This window comes from Amblyomma mixtum, chromosome 8, assembly GCF_055824585.1.
Source record: "Amblyomma mixtum isolate Tamu chromosome 8, ASM5582458v1, whole genome shotgun sequence".
Lineage (NCBI taxonomy): Eukaryota > Metazoa > Arthropoda > Arachnida > Ixodida > Ixodidae > Amblyomma > Amblyomma mixtum.
The window spans coordinates 136,206,629-136,226,476 of NC_143019.1; the positions used below are offsets into that span (position 1 = coordinate 136,206,629).

The 19,848-nt window shown below is 52.6% G+C and overlaps 1 protein-coding gene across 1 annotated transcript in view; it reads right to left on the reverse strand.

Annotated features, from left to right (window-relative positions):
- LOC149334559 (solute carrier family 52, riboflavin transporter, member 3-B-like) overlaps positions 1-17,460 on the reverse strand; it is a 64,985-nt gene extending 47,525 nt beyond the window's left edge. The window contains exons 1-2 of the mRNA XM_089555170.1: positions 16,683-17,460; positions 6,681-6,941 (exon numbers count right to left, since the gene is read on the reverse strand). Of these exons, the coding sequence (XP_089411296.1) occupies positions 6,681-6,941; positions 16,683-17,423 (1,002 nt within the window). The 5' untranslated portion in view covers positions 17,424-17,460. The remainder of the gene's footprint in view (positions 1-6,680; positions 6,942-16,682) is intronic.
- Between the last annotated feature and the right edge of the window lie 2,388 nt (positions 17,461-19,848).

Genomic DNA, 19,848 nt, shown 5'->3' on the forward strand with positions numbered 1-19,848 from the left:
CTGCGGCATCTACTTCCAGAGTACATAGTCGGAACTGCTGAGGTGTATAGTAGGGTCACCGGTTTTTACCGGGAAGTCGTAGCCAGTGTAAGGTTTCTTTCCGCGCGATTTTCCAATGACTTTCTGTCCAGTGTGAAACGAAAGAAACTGTACCGTGCCTTGTGCGATGTAGTTTTCCCCGAGCCCTTGTACAGGGCCTTGTACAGTGGAGGCCCAGGCAAAGATGTTTTAAAGAGAGTTAAAAAAATGCAGGTGCCGCCTGGAACAAAAACCTTCTTTTTTAAGTTGCACACCGGGACCTTACCGGTTAAAAAATTTTTAGAGGGAAAGTAATTGTTTTTACCCTGGGGATCTCACTGTTTAATTTGCAGAAAGCCGGAAACAATAGACCATGTATTTTTACACTGTTGGGAAGGGGTTTATTTTTGGGATGTATTGCAGCGAACATTAAAGAAAGAATTTCCACTAGACCCGTATGGCATCCGGTTCTTATGTGTTGAAAATGAGGATGGGGTGCCTTTCGATTTAATAATGCTGACAGGCCTCCACTGTATATGGCGCTCCAGAATGGCAGGCTGGCATTGTGACAGTGACGCAAGACCTGCCAGAATTTACTTTCGCGAAAGTATGGAGATGTTTCTGGCCATTCAGAAAGCCGCTGCGGAGCCTCCGGAGTGGCTCTCAAGACTAGAGCCGCTCTGTACGTTGCGTGAATTTTAATTGGACGAAGCCAGATTTATGCTGGCTGACCACAAGTCGTGTGTACATAGTTATTGTCTTTTGTTGATTGTTTGTGTTGTCCAGTGTTTTGTGTCAAAGCCAGGCAATAAAGAAAAAAAAAAAAAAAAGCTGGCATGGCGGAGTGGATAGCATGCTCGTCTCTCACGCCGAAGACCGGGGTTCGATTCCTGAGCTCGACCAATTTCTTAATCGGTTTTATTTATTTACATGGCCTGACTAGTAAAGCTAATTAGGCTAATTGGGTAATTAAGCAATTAACTAAGCTCAGTCCCACTTACTTGGAGCATCACTATACGATCCCTTCAATTGGCTGCATGGTTACTAGCCAAAGTACAATTGGCCCCGTTTGAAATTCGCGCACTGTGACCTCACGACCATTTCCACCAATTGAAAAGCGTGACATTTTCTGTCGACAACTGCTGCTTACAACGATGAGACATTAAAGGCTTCCGCCTTAAAATGTGCTCGTGTGCACACTGAAATCAGTGGAAGCTGCGGAGAAGCTGCTCCGGGACGTCATGCTGCCGGTCGGAGGCCGGACGCTGCTATTCCGGGGCCACCCTAAGCTCTCCGGCGAATTCTGCAAGGGCGTCATCACCGTCTCCCCGGACGAGACATCTGAGACTGTCAAGAAAAAACTCAGTGAGGACCCCAATGTACTATCCGTGCGCAAACTGGGCAAAACGCAGGTTGCTGTGGTCACCTTTGTGGGGACAAGGGTGCCGCGGACCGTGCTTTATAGTTGCGAGCGTCTCCCCGTCCGCTTCTATAAGAAAACGATCCCTGCCTGCCCTCGCTGTGGCACGGTGGGGCATCGGGCCGACGCCTGCCCGCGGCCGCAGCCTGGACGCTGTGAACGCTGCGGGGCTCAGGTTGCTGCTGCTCCTGACGGTGGCCAAGCTGAACATCAATGCTCCCCGTGCTGCCTCATCTGCGGAGGCAGCCATCCCACCGGAGCGCCTGGCTGCGCGGGCAAGTACCGCAAGGTCGTCAAGCCGGGACGCCCGCCCACCCCAAAGCAGAAGCAGACGCCGGGACCCAAAAAGGCCCAGACGCCCACGGCCGGACCCAAGCAGGCTCCGGGGCCCAAGCCCGAACCTAAGAAGGCCCAGTCCGGGCCGCCAAAATTTGTGAAGTCCGGGAACCCGACGAGGCCACCGGTCCTGAAAGCCGAGGATTTCCCACCTCTGGTACCGCGCCAAAATCAGGTGAGCAGTTGGAGTGGGTTAGTCTCTGGGCCCACCCCCCCTCCCTCCCCCACCGAATCCGCCCTACAGCGGCAGGTAGAGGAGCTCAGGCGCCAAAATCAAATTCTCGCCCGTAAAATTCAAGAATTAGAAGCTAAGCAGGCCGGGCAGTCCGAGCCCATGCAGAACGCTGAGCCCGAGGATAGTGATGACGGATCCTCAGTATCATCTTGCCTAACTAGCGTCTCGCGGCAAACCGCGGACACGGTGGTCGATTCGGCCCCCTCGGACACCGGCCGCTTCGAGGCCCTGGAGCGTAAAGCGGAGCAGTTGGAGGAGCGGGTGGCAGCGCTCCCGAACCAAATTATGATTGCGGTCCGCGAGTCCTTTCAGGACATGTTCAAGTCCGCATTTGCTGCAATGCTTCCTGACATTGCGGCCCAGGTGACTGACTCTGTCCTTAAGGTGGTGCAGCCCTGGGTCAGCTCCCAAATAAAAAATTCTCTCTCCTGCGACTCCCCGCAGCTAAAACGTAAAATAGCTCCTCGACAGGCAGCGGAAGAAAGCGGTTCCGGCCCGATAGCCGCGGCGTTGATGCAACCCCTACCTGGGGCTGCGCCGGCCCCCGAACCGAGTGGCTACCCAGCACTGTAAAATAAAAACATCAATATGGCTGGCAAACCTTCTCAGAAAGCTAAAAAATTAGACCAATTCGAAATCATTCAATGGAACTGCAGGGGTTTCAGAGCCTGCAAAAAACGGTCACATCTCCAGCTCTACCTGTAGTCCCTTGGTGACATGCCGGCGCTTCTTGCTTTGCAAGAGCCCGGCAATGATGCTAAATTATCTGGGTATAGCTCGTTTCAGGGGGGCCCCTCGACCTGCATCCTGGTGCATAAAGCATACACCGCGATTCAGGTCGATCTTGATCTGGAGACTGAGCAAGAATACACCATGGTGAGGGTTCTGCCTCTCAGGCGCCGCGACCCGTCAATACATGTGCTTAATGTGTATTGCCCCCGCATAAGCCGCGTGTTACTTTCAGCGAAATTTTCTATCGTGCTCTCAAGTCGGCCGACAATGAACCCCTGGTGATCATTGGGGATTTCAACGCACCCAGTCTACATTGGGGCTATCACTTCGAGAAATCCAGGGGACGCAAGCTGGCGGAGCTCATCTCCACCCTTCGTCTTACGTTGCTCACGGATCCGTCTTGCCCCACACGTGTGGGCAACTCGGTCACCCGTGACACATGTCCTGACTTATCTCTGGTTAGGAACACTACAAACGCCACATGGGAGAACCTGGGGGATACCCTGGGCAGCGACCACTGCCTTCTCCGCATCACGCTTTTGGCGAAGGCAGCCCGTAAAAAATGGGGCCAGGCGAAAATAACCAATTGGCAGCAATTTCGCATTCAGGACGTCCCTCCGGTACTATTCTCCGACGGCTATGCGGAGTGGGCAACACAGGTCACCAACATACAGAAACAACACACGCAAACACTTCACACCACCGACGAGATCCCCGCAGTGGACAATCACCTCCTGCATCTGTGGGAGGCGCTCCGGAGCTTAACAAAACGATGGAAGAAACACAAGACGAATCGCAAGCTTAGAGCTCGTATTGCACAACTTACGGAGCAGGCTGCGGCATATGCCGCCCAGCTCACAGACACCAATTGGATAGAACGCTGCAACTCGGCAGCGCGTCAGATGAGCTCGAAGGGGCCTTGGCGTCTCTTGCGCAGCCTCATCGACCCTTCTCAAACGAAAGGGGAGACGCAAAAACAGCTCCGGCGGGCTCTGCACGGGTACCAAGGTACGACGGCGCAACTTGCGGACACTTTGTGCGACAGGTATCTCTGCCGCACAAACGACCCGGTTGGGCCCGAGTACACGTACTCCGGCAAGCCAAATCAGGATTTAGACGCCCCTTTTGAGTTGCATGACCTTAAGGCGGCCCTGGCTAAAATGCGCCGAGGTGGGGCACCGGGTCGGGATCGCATAACAGTGAAACTGTTGGCGAACCTCTCCGACTGTGCATATCTCCATTTGCTACAATACATAAATCAGATCTGGGATGGGTGTCCGCTCCCACTCGAATGGAAAACATCCCTTGTAACGTTCATCCCCAAAGCAGGTAAAGCCGTGACTACGGACAACTTGAGACCCATCTCATTAACCTCGTGTGTGGGAAAGCTCATGGAGACGATGGTTCTGGATCGCCTCTCTCCATACATGGAGGGTAAGGGCCTCTTTGCAGACACTATGTTCGGGTTCCGCCCGCACATGTCTGCACAGGATGTCCTACTCCAACTACACAGGGACATAATACGACCCACAGCCATGCAACAAAACGACAAGGCCATTCTCGCCCTCGATCTTAAGGGGGCATTTGACAATGTTAAACATGGCACCATACTCTCTAACTTGAACACCACTAACTGCGGGGCGAAGGTCTTCGCCTATGTCAGAGACTTCCTCTCTGCGCGTCAGGCACTCCTCCGGATCGAGGACGAGGAGTACGGCCCGTACTCTATGGGTACACGAGGTACACCACAGGGGGCGGTGTTATCACCGCTCCTTTTCAACATCGCCATGATGCACCTGCCCGGCCGACTGGCTCAGGTGGATGGCATAAAACACGCACTCTACGCAGACGACATTACAATCTGGACCACCGAGGGGAGCCTTGGGGAGATAGAGGACCGCCTTCAGCAGGCCGCCTCCATAGTCGAAGCATATGCTGCCGACTGTGGTCTCCAATGTGCTCCCGCCAAATCAGAGCTTCTACACGTCAGGACAAACCACAAGGACAACACGTCTCTACACATATCTCTGTCGGGCGGTCCCATCAGAGAAGTGGCGGAGCTCCGGATCCTGGGTCTGTTCATCAATAACAAACTTAGGCCGGACTCTACTATAGCGAAACTCAAGAGCATAGGTGAACAGGTAGGGCGCATGATCCGCCGTGTTTCCAACAAGCGGGGTGGTCTGCGGGGCAGGGACGCGCTACGGCTCGCCTATGCCTTCGTGACCAGCCGGATCCTCTACGCCGTGCCGTACCTACGCACCACCAAACAACAAGACGAGCGCATTGACGCCATCATCAGGAAGGCAACAAAGCGAGCACTGGACCTTCCGGTGGCTACCTCCAACGCCAAACTGAAGGCGTTGGGAGTGGTAAACTCCTATCAGGAGTTGCGGGAGGCCCACCTCGTGAACCAATATACGCGGCTATCGCAGACGGTGCCTGGGCGCCGCCTGCTAAACCGCTTACACATCCAACACACATGCATACCAGATGGGACGGAGAACATCCCGGTGCTGTGGCGCCACATGCTCTTGGTCGCTCCGCTCCCGCGTAACATGGACATGGCTTCACATGAAGGCAGACGACAAGCGCGGGTTCGCACGCTTGAGAGGCAATATGGCTATAAAGAGGGCGTCTATTACGTGGACATCCCAGGGCCGTCGCCCGCGGGATTCTTCACGGCTGCCGTAGTCCACCGGGGAATGAATGTCGATGGGCTATCTTTTCGGGCCCCAAATTCAACACGAGCGGAGGAAGTCGCAATAGCTCTCGCTGCCGCCGATCCAAAATCGAAAACGGTTATCACAGACTCTCGCCGGGCCTGTGAACATTATCTTGCAGGCGAAATATCACCTCTGGCCTCGCAAATTCTAAGACGCGCTCTCGCCGATCCAACTCGCACAAAAGTGATCTGGGCTCCTGGCCACCAGGGTCTACGAGGCAATGAGGCCGCTGATGTGGCCGCCCGAGCGCTCACACACCGGGCTCCTCATCCTAGCTCTCATGGCTCAGAAGCTCATAAACCGCTTCTGCGGTTCCGCGAAATCCTAATTTATTATTGCGACAGCCACCGTCTCTACCCGGCACCTGCCAAGGGGCTGAGTAAGGCAGAGGAGCGAACTCTGCGGCGCCTGCAGACAGGAACCCTTCTCTGTCCTGCAATAGCAAAACACTTCGATCCGAACACAGATGGGCGCTGCCCGCATTGTGGAGAGATCTGCGATATCTTTCACATGGTGTGGGCATGTACTCAGAATCCTCACCTTCCCCCCTCCCCCACCCCCACCCGAGAGGCATGGGAGACTGCCCTCCTCAACTGCTCCACACTGGAGTCCCAAAGGGCTCTGGTCAAGCGGGCGCGAGACGGGGCCTCGTCATGCGGTGTCCCGGACTAAGGATACCGGGTAAGGATAGCAGGGTTTTTTTTTTATTTTCTTTAACCCTCAAGCTCTCTTTGATTAAAGTTTTTCACCACCACCACAACCGAGGGTAGGCCGGAACGATCGCGGCACAAACAGTTTCCACAGCCCGCGGGCCCACAGGCCAGCAGTGTCTTGGAGCGCAACAGCGCGGATATGTACCGCATCTGAGGTCGTTTTAGACAGTATTTGATACGAACGATGCTTAATAGCTGCCTTTTTGTACAAAACGAATGGAAAAGCGTGGCTGATCAGTCTAATTGGTAATTCACGGCAGCCAGCGGCACAACACAACGCAATACAGCGTGGTGGTGTCCGTCTTCTCTTTGTTCCCGTAAAAAAGTTGCCCAGTGTTGTGTTCCTCGCTGCAATAGAGGAAACGGTTTCAAACTGGTATCATTCAGTATGTAGTGTTCTTGTGAGTGCAAGGTTACCGTCTGTATGAAAATGAGATATCCGTACAGCTCACGCCTTATAAACGGTTAATATGCTCCAATTTTTGCCCGCCGGCACCTACCTGTATTGCCGGTAAGAACCCAAAGGAGAGAAGGCTGGCCCATGTTTGTATAACTAATAGCGTCAGGTAGTAACGGCGGGTCAGGTGTCGCCGTCTGAAGGGTTCGCCACCGTTCCTTGCGCTGCAAGGCATTACGGTGTCCTGCTTGCACTGGATCTCCATTACTTCGTCGGCCGCCGCAAGCGCATCCAGGCACACAGCCTCCGGGGACACTGGTAAAGTCAGTAAGCGCCGCGTCATCGCCCGCCGGTAGTCTTCGTGCTGGAAGTTCAATGAAAACGATCTATTTTCCATTTCTCCGCTTAGAAGTAGAACGTCACGATTAAAAATTAAATAAGTCAACCGGCATTTTACCCATTCTAACTATACGGTGGGTCTATACTTTATTCTTAAGAGTAGAGAAAAAAGGTTTTTTTTCTCAATCCGGTAACGTATGCCCAGCTAGTTTATGAGCTAATGTCACGCAAGAAACAACGAACAAAGAGACCCTATAATATGACGTTATTAGCTTCTCTAAATAAAAATGAGCCCTGCGTGATTTCCATCTTTATTCGTCGATGCATACAAGTACTACGGTTACACTGTGCCTTCAATGCGAATGCTTTCTTATCAATTATCACTGCGCCTAGGCAGTATTTAGCAAAATAACATTGTACCATTTTTTGTGCGATGAACAGATTTTTGCTTATAGCGTGCAATTTATTACTGGTGTTTGCTGAATTTTTTCTTATATTTTTTATGTTCATCGCCAGTATTCATTGTTGTTATTAAGTAGGAAGTCTCATCGTAGTGTACTTTATAGGCCCATCACGCATATATGCTACACAATATATAATGCTTGCGTCCATCTCAAATTGGTCTTTTCGTGTGTCATTTTTTCCGCCCTTCAAGCAGCGCCTACATAGTGTACGCATTAATCATGGAGAAGGTCACGATCAATGGAACTTTTTTTACTAGATCATTTCATTCATTCAAGGAAATTTACAGTAGCAGGAAAAAATGGCCGAGAACCTTAGCATTTGTTGCCTAAAGAATTTGCTCACAAATCGCCCTTCATTACGAAATCTTGAACAGTGCGTTGGGGAGCTAGTTGGTACGACATTATAAAAAACAAGATCTTCGCAGTTCTTTCTTTTTGCAACTTCAAAAACTGACAGAAATTTGGCCCTCGCAAGTTCCCAGACTGCCGATAAAGTTTTGTACGCGACAAAAAAAGACTCACGCAATATGCTCAGACTGCTCTTTCGCCAATGAAGGAACACGGTAAAACTCTGAAAGAAGCGTAGCTCCAGTACACAGCGGCGTCGGAGGCTGGCGGCTGTCGATCAGCACGTCGCGCGGTGTTCCCACTCTTTAAAACTCCGGCGCCAGTACCGAACACTACGGGAGAAAAGGGCTTGAGTTGGTCAGAACCATAGCCGCTTGAGGAGGCGGTGCTTGAAAAATGGCACTGGGGTTGTTCCGCTTTCAGATGATAAGTTGCCCATCGTGACAGCTTTGTTTATGACTCACGTGCGCGAACATCTGCAGCAACGGTAAGCACACGCACCTGGTTGCGCTCCAGCGGGGCTGCTCCTAGATTTAAATTAGCGAGCCCGTAACCCTAAACCAGCACGCCTCCACTTTCGGAACACCCAATTATTGCTGCATGAGAGGGGTTCCACCTGATTCCGTAGGGGAAAGTGAACAGAAGAGTCACAAGAGTTGCCGTTCAAAATGTGCCCACGGCATGTGAAGCCTAGGACGTGCAGTCGGGCATGCTGGTTCGACATGATTCAAGAAGCCGGCGCCAAGACAAAAGACAACGCGGACAACACAGACGTATGGAGCTCAAGAAAAGGTTGTGCAATCATGCACTGCGCGTGAGTACACACGCTTGACCACTGCCGTTCATGAATAACACCATCTGTCGGGCTAGTTGGTTGCGATCCATATGTATCAGCAGCGCGAACACCACACAGGAAGTCAGCGCTCTTTACCTTCTTCTCCTTCTTCTTCCTGTGTGGTGTTCGCGCTGCTGATACATATGCCGTTCATGCGCTGAACCGTAGAGATGCCAACTCCTTTGCCTATAACAAAACTGAGGGATTACTAATACAAGATTCACCACGCTTTCTGATCTCCATAGCTTTATGTATTTCCCTTTTCTTTGGTTTCGCGCTATTGTCAGTACACAGACAGGTCTCTTCGAAGTAAGGTTTGCATCCATGTTTTTTGAAGTGGATTCTTATGTGTCCCGAAAGCTGACTGTCCGTCTTACATTGATGCTAGTACAACCTATCATTTACACATCTTCCCGTTTTTCCAACGTATGTGGAACCACAGGTGAGAGGAATGGAGTATACAGCATTCTTTTCATAGCCGACGTGCTTCTCGCCTTCTTGCTTTCCACAAATCAACTTTAGACGTCCCGAGTTTATCTTGGCACGCATCAATACGAGACGTTTCCCAGCAGATAAAAACAACACCATCCTTGGCTCCCACATTCTTCAAATTGCGGAATGCAGCATGAACATAGGATATCACAGCATACTGTTACGGGACGGCGGGCCCGCGCAGAGAAAGGCACAGACACTCAGACACAGGAGACTTGGACATAACCGGCCGCGGCGATTCACCTTTGTTCTCTACCTCACGCGCTAGCGCCGCGCGCTCTCCCCTCGCGCTCGCCCCGCGCCTCTTCTTTATTTGTATACCGCAGCGCGCTCTGGGGGCGGGGGGGGGGGGGGGGGGGGAAGATAAGAGTCTCTTCCAGTCTCCAAGATAAGAGGGGGAAGACACCGCTGGTGTCCCCTAGCGCGTGCTTCGCTTTGCAGGCGGCATCGAACTCGTCCCGATGAGCCCGGGCTGAGGTTCTTCGCACCGGCGCAGCTTGGTGCGCAGGAGGCATCGTCACGTTGTGATGACAGTGTCGTCTGACACGAGACGGTCCCGGTAGATCCCGGGGCTGCTTGTAGGCGACTCCTCGCCGTACGAAAACTGTGAGGGCTTCTCGCACCGCGGGACTTGGGATTGCGTTCACGGAGCAGCGCTCCACTTAAGGGGCGGCATTCAGGAAGGGAGGCCTGGTGCTGGTACGGGAGGGCGGCACTAGGGAGGACGTGGGAGCCAAGTCGGGATCACGGTGGGTGCCGGAGACATAGCTCTTCATGTTGGAGACATGTTCCGGAAAAATGTGGTGTACACCGCGTGGTCGAAGCTCGGGGAGGTCTTCTAGACGACCGTAACGGGGCCGAGCCGTGCAACTACACGGTAAGGGCCGCGGTATCGGGGCAAGAGCTTCGCGGCACGGCCAGTCGCGCGGATGGTGCGGCGAACGAGGACCAAGTCACCGGACCGAAAGGAGGGAGGTGGTGGTGCTGCAGCATTGGCCACTTGCGCACGCGCATGGGCCGTGAGAAGGTTGCGCTGAACGTCGAGGCGGGCGGAACGAAGTCGTTGGGCGCAGTCAGTCGGTGACGCAGTAGGATGGCGAAGGCCCAACTGCGCGTCGAGAGGGATGGAGGGCGTTCTGCCATAGACGACTGAGAACGGCGTGACATGCGTTGTTTCTTGAGCCGCAGTGTTGAGTGCAAAAGCTGCAGTACAAACAAAACGATCCCAGTTTGTGTGGGACGGAGCGACGTAGGAGGCGAGTATATCCGTAAGGGTGCGGTTGACACGCTCCACGAGGCCATTGCACTGGGGATGATTGACGGATGTAGTGGAATGCGCAATGCCGAAGGAGCGGAGGGCACGCTCAAATTCCAGGGACATAAAGCAGCTCCCGCGGTCCGTGATGAGGCGTTGTGGCACACCATGCCGAAGAACAAGATGTTGTTCCACAAACAAGACGGCATGAGCGGACGACGTGTCGGGAACGGGCAGTGCTTCGACCCACTTGGAGAAGTAGTCGACCGCAACCAGAATATACCGGTTGCCGGCGCGTGTCTTCGGGAACGGGCCCAAATGATCCAGTCCAACCAGTTCGAAAGGTGAACTCGGCGGCGAAAACGCCTGCGGGGGTGGCTTGGTTACTCGTGTGGATGACTTCCTGAACTGGCACGTCTGGCAGGACGCCACGTGTTCCTTGACGTCTCTGGACATATTAGGCCACCAAAAGCGCTCCGACACTCGTGCGTAGGTTTTGCTGCGACCAAGGTGACCAGCCGTGGGAGCGTCGTGTAGGCCGCGCAAGATTTGCGACCGCAGTGTTGCCGGCACAACTGGCAACCACACGGGTGGTCGACCACGGAACCACTTCACATGACACAAGAGGTTATCCTTCATTTGATAGACCCGGCGCAGTTTACGGAGACCTGCGCCGACGGCGGTGCCAAGGGAGTGGATTATGGCAGCAACGTCGGGATCTTGCGCTTGCGCAGTCCTGAGGTCCGTCAAAGCTGTCACGGAACAAGGGTGGCGAGAAAGGAAATCGGCATCCTGATGTGCAGAGCCGCGCCGATGCACTATGGTGAAATCATACTCTTGAAGTTGCAGGGACCAGCGTGCAATCTTGGCATTTATGTGCTTGGCAGACTGCAGCCAAGTCAGAGCGCTATTGTCCGTGACGATGGTAAAGTGACGGCCGTACAAGTAGGGACGGAACTTCTCGACGGCCCAGACAACGGCGAGGCACTCGAGTTCTGAAGAGTGGCGGCGGCGCTCAACGTCGGAAAGCTGGCGGCTGGCATAAGCTAGGACTTTATGGTCACCAGACTCGTCTTCCTGCAGAAGGACAGCGCCGAGCCCATCTTGGCTGGCATCCGTGTGGAGGACGATGGGGGCCGATTCGTTGTAATGGGCCAACGTAGGAGGCTCGAGGAGCGCGTGCTTGACGTCAAGGAACGCGAGCTGTTGGGCCGGTGTCCAACTCCACGCTGCATTCTTCTTCAGTAGGGCGGTCAACGGAGCGCTTCGCTTGGCAAAGTTGGGTATAAAACGACGGAGGTTTGAAGCAAATCCGAGGAAACTTTTGAGCTCCTTGGCAGTGGTGGGAGCTTCGTAAGCCGTAAGCGCTTTTAGCTTCTCCGGGTCGGGACGGATGCCATGCCGGCTCACAACGTGACCCAAGTACGTGACCTCTGCGAAACCGAGGAAACATTTCTTTGGTTTTAAGCGAAGCCCAGCAGAGGTAAGGGCTTCGAGGACGAGTTTGAGTCGCCTTTGGTGTTCATCAAACGTGGCCGCATAGACAATGACGTCATCCAGGTAGACAAGTGCCATAGTCCACTTCATATGGCCTAAGACGCGGTCCATGAGGTGCTGAAAGGTGGCTGGAGCATTTGAGAGACCGAACGGCATACGGTTGAATTGGTAGAGGCCGTCGGGAGTCACGAATGCTGTCTTTTCCACATAATCGGGCTGAACAGGCACCTGCCAGTAGGCCGAGAGCAGATCTAGGGTGGAAAAATAACGGGCCCCCTTCAGGCGGTCAAGTGCATCGTCGAGGCGGGGCAGCGGGTACACGTCGAGACGAGTGATAGCGTTCAACTTGCGGTAATCTACGCAGAAGCGGAGTGTTCCATCCTTCTTGCGCACAAGGACGACAGGGGAGGACCAAGGGCTACAAGAAGGGGCGATGATTCCCTGGTCAAGCATTTCGCATACGTGCTGCTGGATGACTCTCCGTTCAGCTGGCGCGACACGGCGAGGTTGGTGATGAATAGGCCCACGGTTTTCGGTGTTTATCCGGTGTTGGGCCCAGGAAGTGCACCCGAGTTCACTGGCGCTAAGAGCAAGGCAACTGCGATGCTCCAGCAGCAAGGCCTTCAGAGAGGCGAGCTCCGCGCAGGTCAGGGTGGGCCCAAAGTTAAATGCGTCCCATGATAGGACCGCCGGCGCTGGAGTGTGGTGAGATGGTTTTTCATGCTGCAAAGACGCAACCGGTGATGCTGAGTCCAAGACTGACGCTGCACCCAATTGCGTGCCGGGAGTCAGCACGAGCGGTGCGCGGCTGATATTAAGCATTAACACGTGGGCCTCTCCATTGAGCACCGACAGAAGGCTTCGAGGGGAGGTCATCTCTCGGGCCGGAGCCGAACACCGGGTAGGTTCGAAAATCACATCCGCTGTGATCGGATTGTCAGACTTGCCATGCACCCAAGTTGCCGCACCCGGTGGCAGAGTCACGGCGGTCGCCACAGTCACGGTAGTGACGTCGACTGGCTTGACTCGACGTGGCCACTTCGTTCCGAGGTAGCGCACAGATCCTGAAGCACGCTTGGTCGCCGACACCAGGGACTGCCACAGGGTGACACCGACGCTGGAAATCCAGCTAAGCCAACCCGGCCCACACAGAGTTTGGCTCGCACGTGGTTCTGTGGTGGTAAAATTGAGAACGACTCCGGCTTGCTGGCACCACCCGCACCCGAGGACCACTGGCCAAATAGGGCTGTCCGCGACAACAAACTCGGTGGAGATGGTCTTTCCGAGTGCTGTCACGTTGACGGTAACACGTCCGACTTGCTCCACCGGGGCGCCGTTAAAAGCTACGAGCCGGGTTTTGGCGGCTGGAAGAAGCAGGTGGGGCGCGTTGACAATAAGCGATTTGTCGAGCACATTAACAGCCGCTCCAGTGTCGACCAAGGCCGCTACGTGCCGATCAAGCAGGGCGACGTCAACGAGCACGTAGGGAGCTTCCGTTGTCATCGAAGCCGACGAAAGAAGGGGACACGGCGAACTAAGGAGTGCGGGGACGGACTTTATCCGGGGGCGCCGTTGCACCGAATCGTTTTCCGACGTCGGAGGGCCAGCACAGTCCCTCGCGTAGTGTCCCCTCAGGCCGCAGCGGAAGCAGGTCGTGCGGGTGTCATTACGCCTGCGTCGGGTAGAGGCCGCTGTGGGGACTGAGAACCGAGGAGCCTGCACCGGGACGCTGTGCTCGGAAGACGGCGGCGACCCCCGCGTGGCCAGCAAAGTCGATTCCGCCTCGACGGCGAGCGCCAAGGCGGCGCGGACGGACTCAGGACGCCCAGAGCGGACCAAGCGCTGCACCTCAGGGAGTCGGATGGCGTCGACGAATGCCTCGGTGCCGACCAGGGCCACGGCGTTCTGAGGCGCCCCCGGCAACGACTGCAGAGCCAGGCGTTCAATGGCGGCGGCGAGGTCCTGGTATGTCTCCCCGGGCTCTTAACGGCGGACTCGCAGGCGGTGGTACTGCACACGGGGGTGACCTGAGGCACTGTAGTGGTCGGCGAGGAGGCCCGCCAGGACAGTATAAGAGCCCAGCTGGTCAGGCGGCACGTGCTGCAGCAGCTCAGTCGCGCGGCCTCTCAGTTTGGCGACGAGCATCCGTGCCTTCATCTGCTCGTCCCAGCCTCTCGCCGCCGCAATACTGTCCAGCTGGATGCGGTAAGCATCCCACGAAATGGTGCCGTCGAACGTGGGCAACTCCACGACGTCCAATGGTGCGCCCGCGCCGAGCACGCTGTTGGCGGCTACGACCGCAGGTACAGCGACGGCAGAGCTGGGTACAGCGGTGGCGGGGACGTCCAGAGGCACCGGACCCGTGTTCGGCTCGACTGGCAGAAGGCGACGGAAGTCGCGCCGGATCGCCTCCATCTCCCCAGCCTGGGCAGTCAGACGGGCCTCCCATGCGTCCATCCGCTGAGTAAAAATATCGAGGAGGCGCTCAATACCGGCGTCCAGCCGCTGCGGAGAACCGAGCCCCTCCGAGCGCCCAGGTGTAGCGATGCCGCCGGCCGCGGCGTCGTCGGCGCCGTCGGCTGGTGGCGGAGTCCTGTCGACTGGCACGTCGGGGACTTGATTCTGGGAGCGGGTTAGCGGCATGATCCCACCGCTGCCACCAAATGTTACGGGACGGCGGGCCCGCGCAGAGAAAGGCACAGACACTCAGACACAGGAGACTCAGACATAACCGGCCGCGGCGATTCACCTTTGTTCTCTACCTCACGCGCTAGCGCCGCGCGCTCTCCCCTCGCGCTCGCCCCGCGCCTCTTCTTTATTTGTATACCGCAGCGCGCTCATGGTTGCGAAGGTCGTATGCCGTTACAATACCTTGTTAAAGGGTACTTGTTTTAAGTCGACATAAGCTGTTTTGTTCCTTAACCTTTTTAACATTTTTTCTGCGAGAGATGAGATAATATGGTGAGGATAACCCAGGCGACAGATCTGGTATTGGAAACTGCATTGCAGTCAACGCTTATATCGCTTATAAGGTGCATTAGTTAGTCTAGATTGAACAGGGGATCTCCTTATCCCTTTGACATGGGATGAATCAAAGAGCAAGATAGGTTTCCGCCTTCTTGGTTGGTCCCCCCGGCAAACGAAACACGAAGCGAATTTCCCATTCTGAAATTCTTAAAACATCTTCATTTGGAAGTTCCAGAAGCTCGTTCGTCAGGACTAGTGGAGCCAAAGAGTTTTAGGCAGCATTGGTGAATTTTGCGTCAGCAATTCCTGTTCGTCATGATCTGAAAGCCCTAAAAATTCAACAAATCTGAAGGCTTCTATTTGTTTCTTCTAAGCTCTAACTTAGCAGCCTGTCTTACGGTGAAGAAATTTTCTAAATCAGTAGGCCTACTGAAGTAAAATAGTAAATTTTCTGTGCGTGTGCGGAAGTGTTCGGGCAAAGTTTTTTTTTTCATGCATACATTAGCATAAAACTCCTTAAGAAAAGCACCCTCCTCGAACCAAGCACTCAATCATAAGAAATACAGCCACAAGACTCCTTTACAGTCTCCTTGCATGCCTTTGTTCAATGATGCCTCAGCTTTGTACAAGCACAGAGAAAAATTAACAAGGGCATTAAAAGAAGCCTGCCTCATTCACAAGAATCTTGACACGTGCGTAAGCACCCCATTGGTCATCATCCATCCCCGCGAAATCGCATATGTGGACAAAGCTGCCTTATTTCAGTGATCTTATCTGCGAACATTCGCACTTAGTTGTCAGATTGTTATTTTGTACACGTACATGTTACTCCAATAAACCATTCAGTTGATAGTCAGCGCTCGTGTATTGTCGCTTCTTCTCTGTGTCTTCGTCCTTTGTGCTCTGTTCAGTCCTGACTCTTTTTTAATGAATTAAAAGCAAAATGTGTTTTGTTCCGTGCATAAATGTGTGGAAATGCCTGTAAGCATTATCATTGGTCCATATGAAATTAATAGAGAGATATCTGTGAGAACACTTAGAGTTGTTTTCTCTGAACACATGCTTTGGGACGACGATGTCGACCCTCTTTGCTCAAAAGAGCGAAAGGTATTTGGCATTCTCAGTAGAAATCGCCATTTATTTCCTGCCAAAATTCAACAGCTCTTGTATAATTGCTTCTTCCATTCCGTTCTGAGTTACTGCGCACTGGTGTGGGGAAACACCGGTGCACAAAATTTAAACAAGCTGATCTTAATGTAAAAAATGATGTTCAAGCAATATAAAATGTTCCATTCTATGCGCACACGAAAACTCTGTTCTACAAATACAAAATAATGAAAGCCGGTAACATATACATGTACAAAATAATTCGGCTACATCTTAAACGGCACCATCACTGCCGCGGAAAGGATGCCCGTAGGTGTAATTCGTAGGCAGGATCCTTGGAAACTAATTAGCAGCACAGAGCGCGAGCGCGTTATTAGTGAGCAACTAATCCGCTATCCTTTGCAACAATGAATTCGTTCCCAGCAAAAGTTGTGACGCAGCTAAGGAAGATGCCAATAAGGCCTGTTTTCAAAGAAAATCTTGTGCTGATCATTTTGTTTATTTTCTCGAGCGCAATCGGATTATGGGGATGGAAGAAGAAAATGCCTTGCCGGACAAAAACCATCAGCTGGAAATGAAATTTCTTCGAACTCTTAATATCTGTCAAGGTTTCCAACAATCTCTTGATAGTGGATAGTGAATTTTGGTTGAAAATAATGGCGTAATGAAAGCTTACAAAATTAATGGATAGGGAAGTTCAGACCTAGCCGTAAGCAATGCTTATAAACAGCGTATTGCTGACAATTCACAAAATAAATACCACGCTTGCAGTTCTGGCGTTGCAGTATTAATTGTACTCACCCACTCAGTCTGGAAAGACCTGCAGTTGTCGAGCAGAACGAAGGCGGCGTAGCTTAACACCACCAACACCAGAAGTACCCCAAAGAAAACTTCGGGCTCAAAGTTCGTGGCCCCAACCTGCAGCACCATGCTTGTCTGATTGATCGGCAAAGAAGTATTTAGCGAATATTCGACGCCCAGAGTGCCTGTCCGGTTTATACATTCTGGTTCACTCAGTCCCTGCGCAAGAGCTACGAGGCTAGGCACGATGCCCCCCACACCTTCCCCCACCAGGTAGGACGTCATGTACACCTCCCGGAATCGGCCCATAAAAGGCAAGTACTCGACTGACGAAGTGCAGTCCACGATCGAGAGCGCGAATGCGGCTATCAAGAGCACCAGGCTGGTCTCGTGGCCGAGCACAACGGCGGTCACCTTCCACGAGCAGATGAGCATCACACAGGCAGCCAGGCCGACACAGAGTTGCACATGGTTCGCAGCACTGAGGGCCCGGGGTCCCGTGCAGTAGCGGGCGCAGAAGAACCGGCCGAGGCCGTACAAGAGCGGGCCCACGTTGCCGAGTTGGATGGCCAGACTGAGCGAAGCTGACAGTGCCCAGCCCTCGGGAAGAGCGTGCACAAGGAGGGGCAGCTCCATCCAGAGGCCACTGATGGCCAGCCACGAGCTGAGGCCGTACAGCAGGCACAGGAGGTCTACCAGGGGCCGCCGGTCCCGGGTGAAGGACCAGCACTCGAATGACATGGCCACCGTGCCCGCACTCTAGCGAAGCGGAGGACAGCTACAGGGCAGTCCGGTGCTAGTGCGTGCCTGAAAAAGACACAGGAAATCAATGCAGACGAACGCTTTAGAGTCCGCTCCTCCACGATTTCAGCCACAGGCTCTTCCTTTTCGTTATAGGGAAGATTTGTGCAATCGTAAAACAATATCAAGTCCATCACTTGCTGTTCACGAAATGGCTCTGTAGCAAGCAACACTACCTTGGAAATTACGCTTTGGGCAAATCGTGCAAATCCATTCACATACCACTCTACCTGCGCCTATATTCGGATATAATTCCAGAACGAAGTGGCACATGGTCCTCAGAGGAGGCCCTAATGCCAGTGGCGTCGACCAACTGTCATGACGTCGGGGCTAATCCCCTTGCATCTGCTAGCGTGGCATTGCGGGGGCCGGTGGGAACAAGAAAATTAGCCATGGATTAACCGAGACGTCATGATAATCGGTCGACTCCATTAGCGGAAGGGATTCTTTTGAAAGCCATTTGTGACTTCGTTCTTGGGATTTACTCGATTATAATTAAACGTCTGGTACCAGATACACTTCATTAGTTCTGAAAACTGGTGCCTTCCGACAGTAGGCGTTAGGAATTATATAACTTTCATGCCGTTCTCTGGAACGCTCTTTGCTTAGACAGTTACTGCACAGTGTCGTGAGTACTGTCACTCCCAGCTGAACCTTTGCTTACGAAGAGGAAAAGTTCCTTATGAATAATACTACGAAAAAGAACAGTAGGCCCCCAACAGACATCTGGTTTATCACACGCATGTGTGCAAATATATTTTCAGAGGCGCAGAAAAGGAAAAACTAGCGTATTCTCAGCACTATGCTCTGTACAGTACAATGGTACAAAGCCTTCCTTTTATTTGTTTTTATGCTCTACTAGTACCTAAAAAGTACCATTAAGATGCTACTCCTGAGTGGTGAGGTTTTAAGCAAATAATTCTTCCGACTGATACGCTGTAAACTGATGGGTCGGATTGAAGCAGGAAGCAGTCAAACACGTGACTCCAGTCCGTTGCCATCCGACCAAAAATTGGGCGAAGATGCGCCGATGTCAAGCAGCGGGAGGGAAGGCAGCCATCGCGTCCGACTAAAGGGTGGAGATGAGGCGGGCGGGGCGCATAACAGACTCGTTAAGTGGATGATAGTCTAACTTACGAAAATGGCAGTCTTGAAATCTTACGGCGGCTTGCGAGGTGCGGTGAGCATTTCATTTTAGTCCAGTGACTCTAAGGACACTAGATTGCGCATGCTGCACTGATATTACAGCCCTTGAGCACTGGGCGCTCAGTCCGAGACCATGCTGCACGGTGTGCTTGCGGCGGCTGGAGATAGCTCGTGCCTTGCTTCTATCCTAATATTGTCGCAGGCCTAGCGGCCGAGCCTCAGCGACGCTGATGTCAGTGGCAGACGGGCTCGAGCGTTCGCGTTAAGAGTGCTGACGATGGTACATTACAGGAAGGTCGAGTAGATGAATCTTGCTGAGCGGTTTTTTATTAGTTCTAGAGCAGTATAAATGCTATTTTTATGGCGACTCCAGATGCGCGTGTACATTCCAGTTTGGGTCTAATACATACTGAGCAAGCTAGTGACTTCACCGATGGAGGTGCTAGACGCAGGGTTAGTCACAAATACTCTAGAACCCGATTTGATTCATTAGTAACTACGTTGTGTGAAATGACCCCTTCAGATCTCGTTAAATGATTGTCCAAGCATTTAAATGTTCCCGCAGCAGTAGTAATCATCATCACCATGATGCAGCAGTAATTTACGAACTGAAGAAAATATATGTTAATCACCATCGCGCGCACACTAGATGTAGAAATACTAGAATTGTGTCTTAATTCTTTAAGCCTAATTACCATCCTTTGCTCTAAATTATTATGACCTGAGTCTCAAGCCGAAGTAGCTGAAGATAACTGGTGGTTATTAATAGGCGCGCTAACACATTCTGCTCTTTCCTCTTCTGCGCATGATATGGTGTTGATATGTATACATATTTATGTTTCTTCACACAACAAACAGTTTTTAGAAGCGCTCCGTCCTGTATGTTCGTCCCTCCATGTATTTTTCTAGCGCTCACCAGTACCTTCAAGCAAGTATAGAACATAATATGGTAGCAGAGAATATAGCACAGAATAGAAGCCAACTACACGATAGAGTTCACCTAAGCAGTTCATTGTCTTCTAATTCATTTTATATTGAAGTGAGGTTATTTAGTTCCCTTTTTGGTTTGCGTAGATGGCCGAGAAACGTTCAGGAGTTATTGAAAACCACTGAGTCCCAGCAAATAACGTTGGTATGAGTGTGCGTGTGATTCAGGTTTTCCTTATCAGAAAGGGAAGCACTTGGGTTAGAGTAAAAGTTTGGCATGTATTCATAAAAT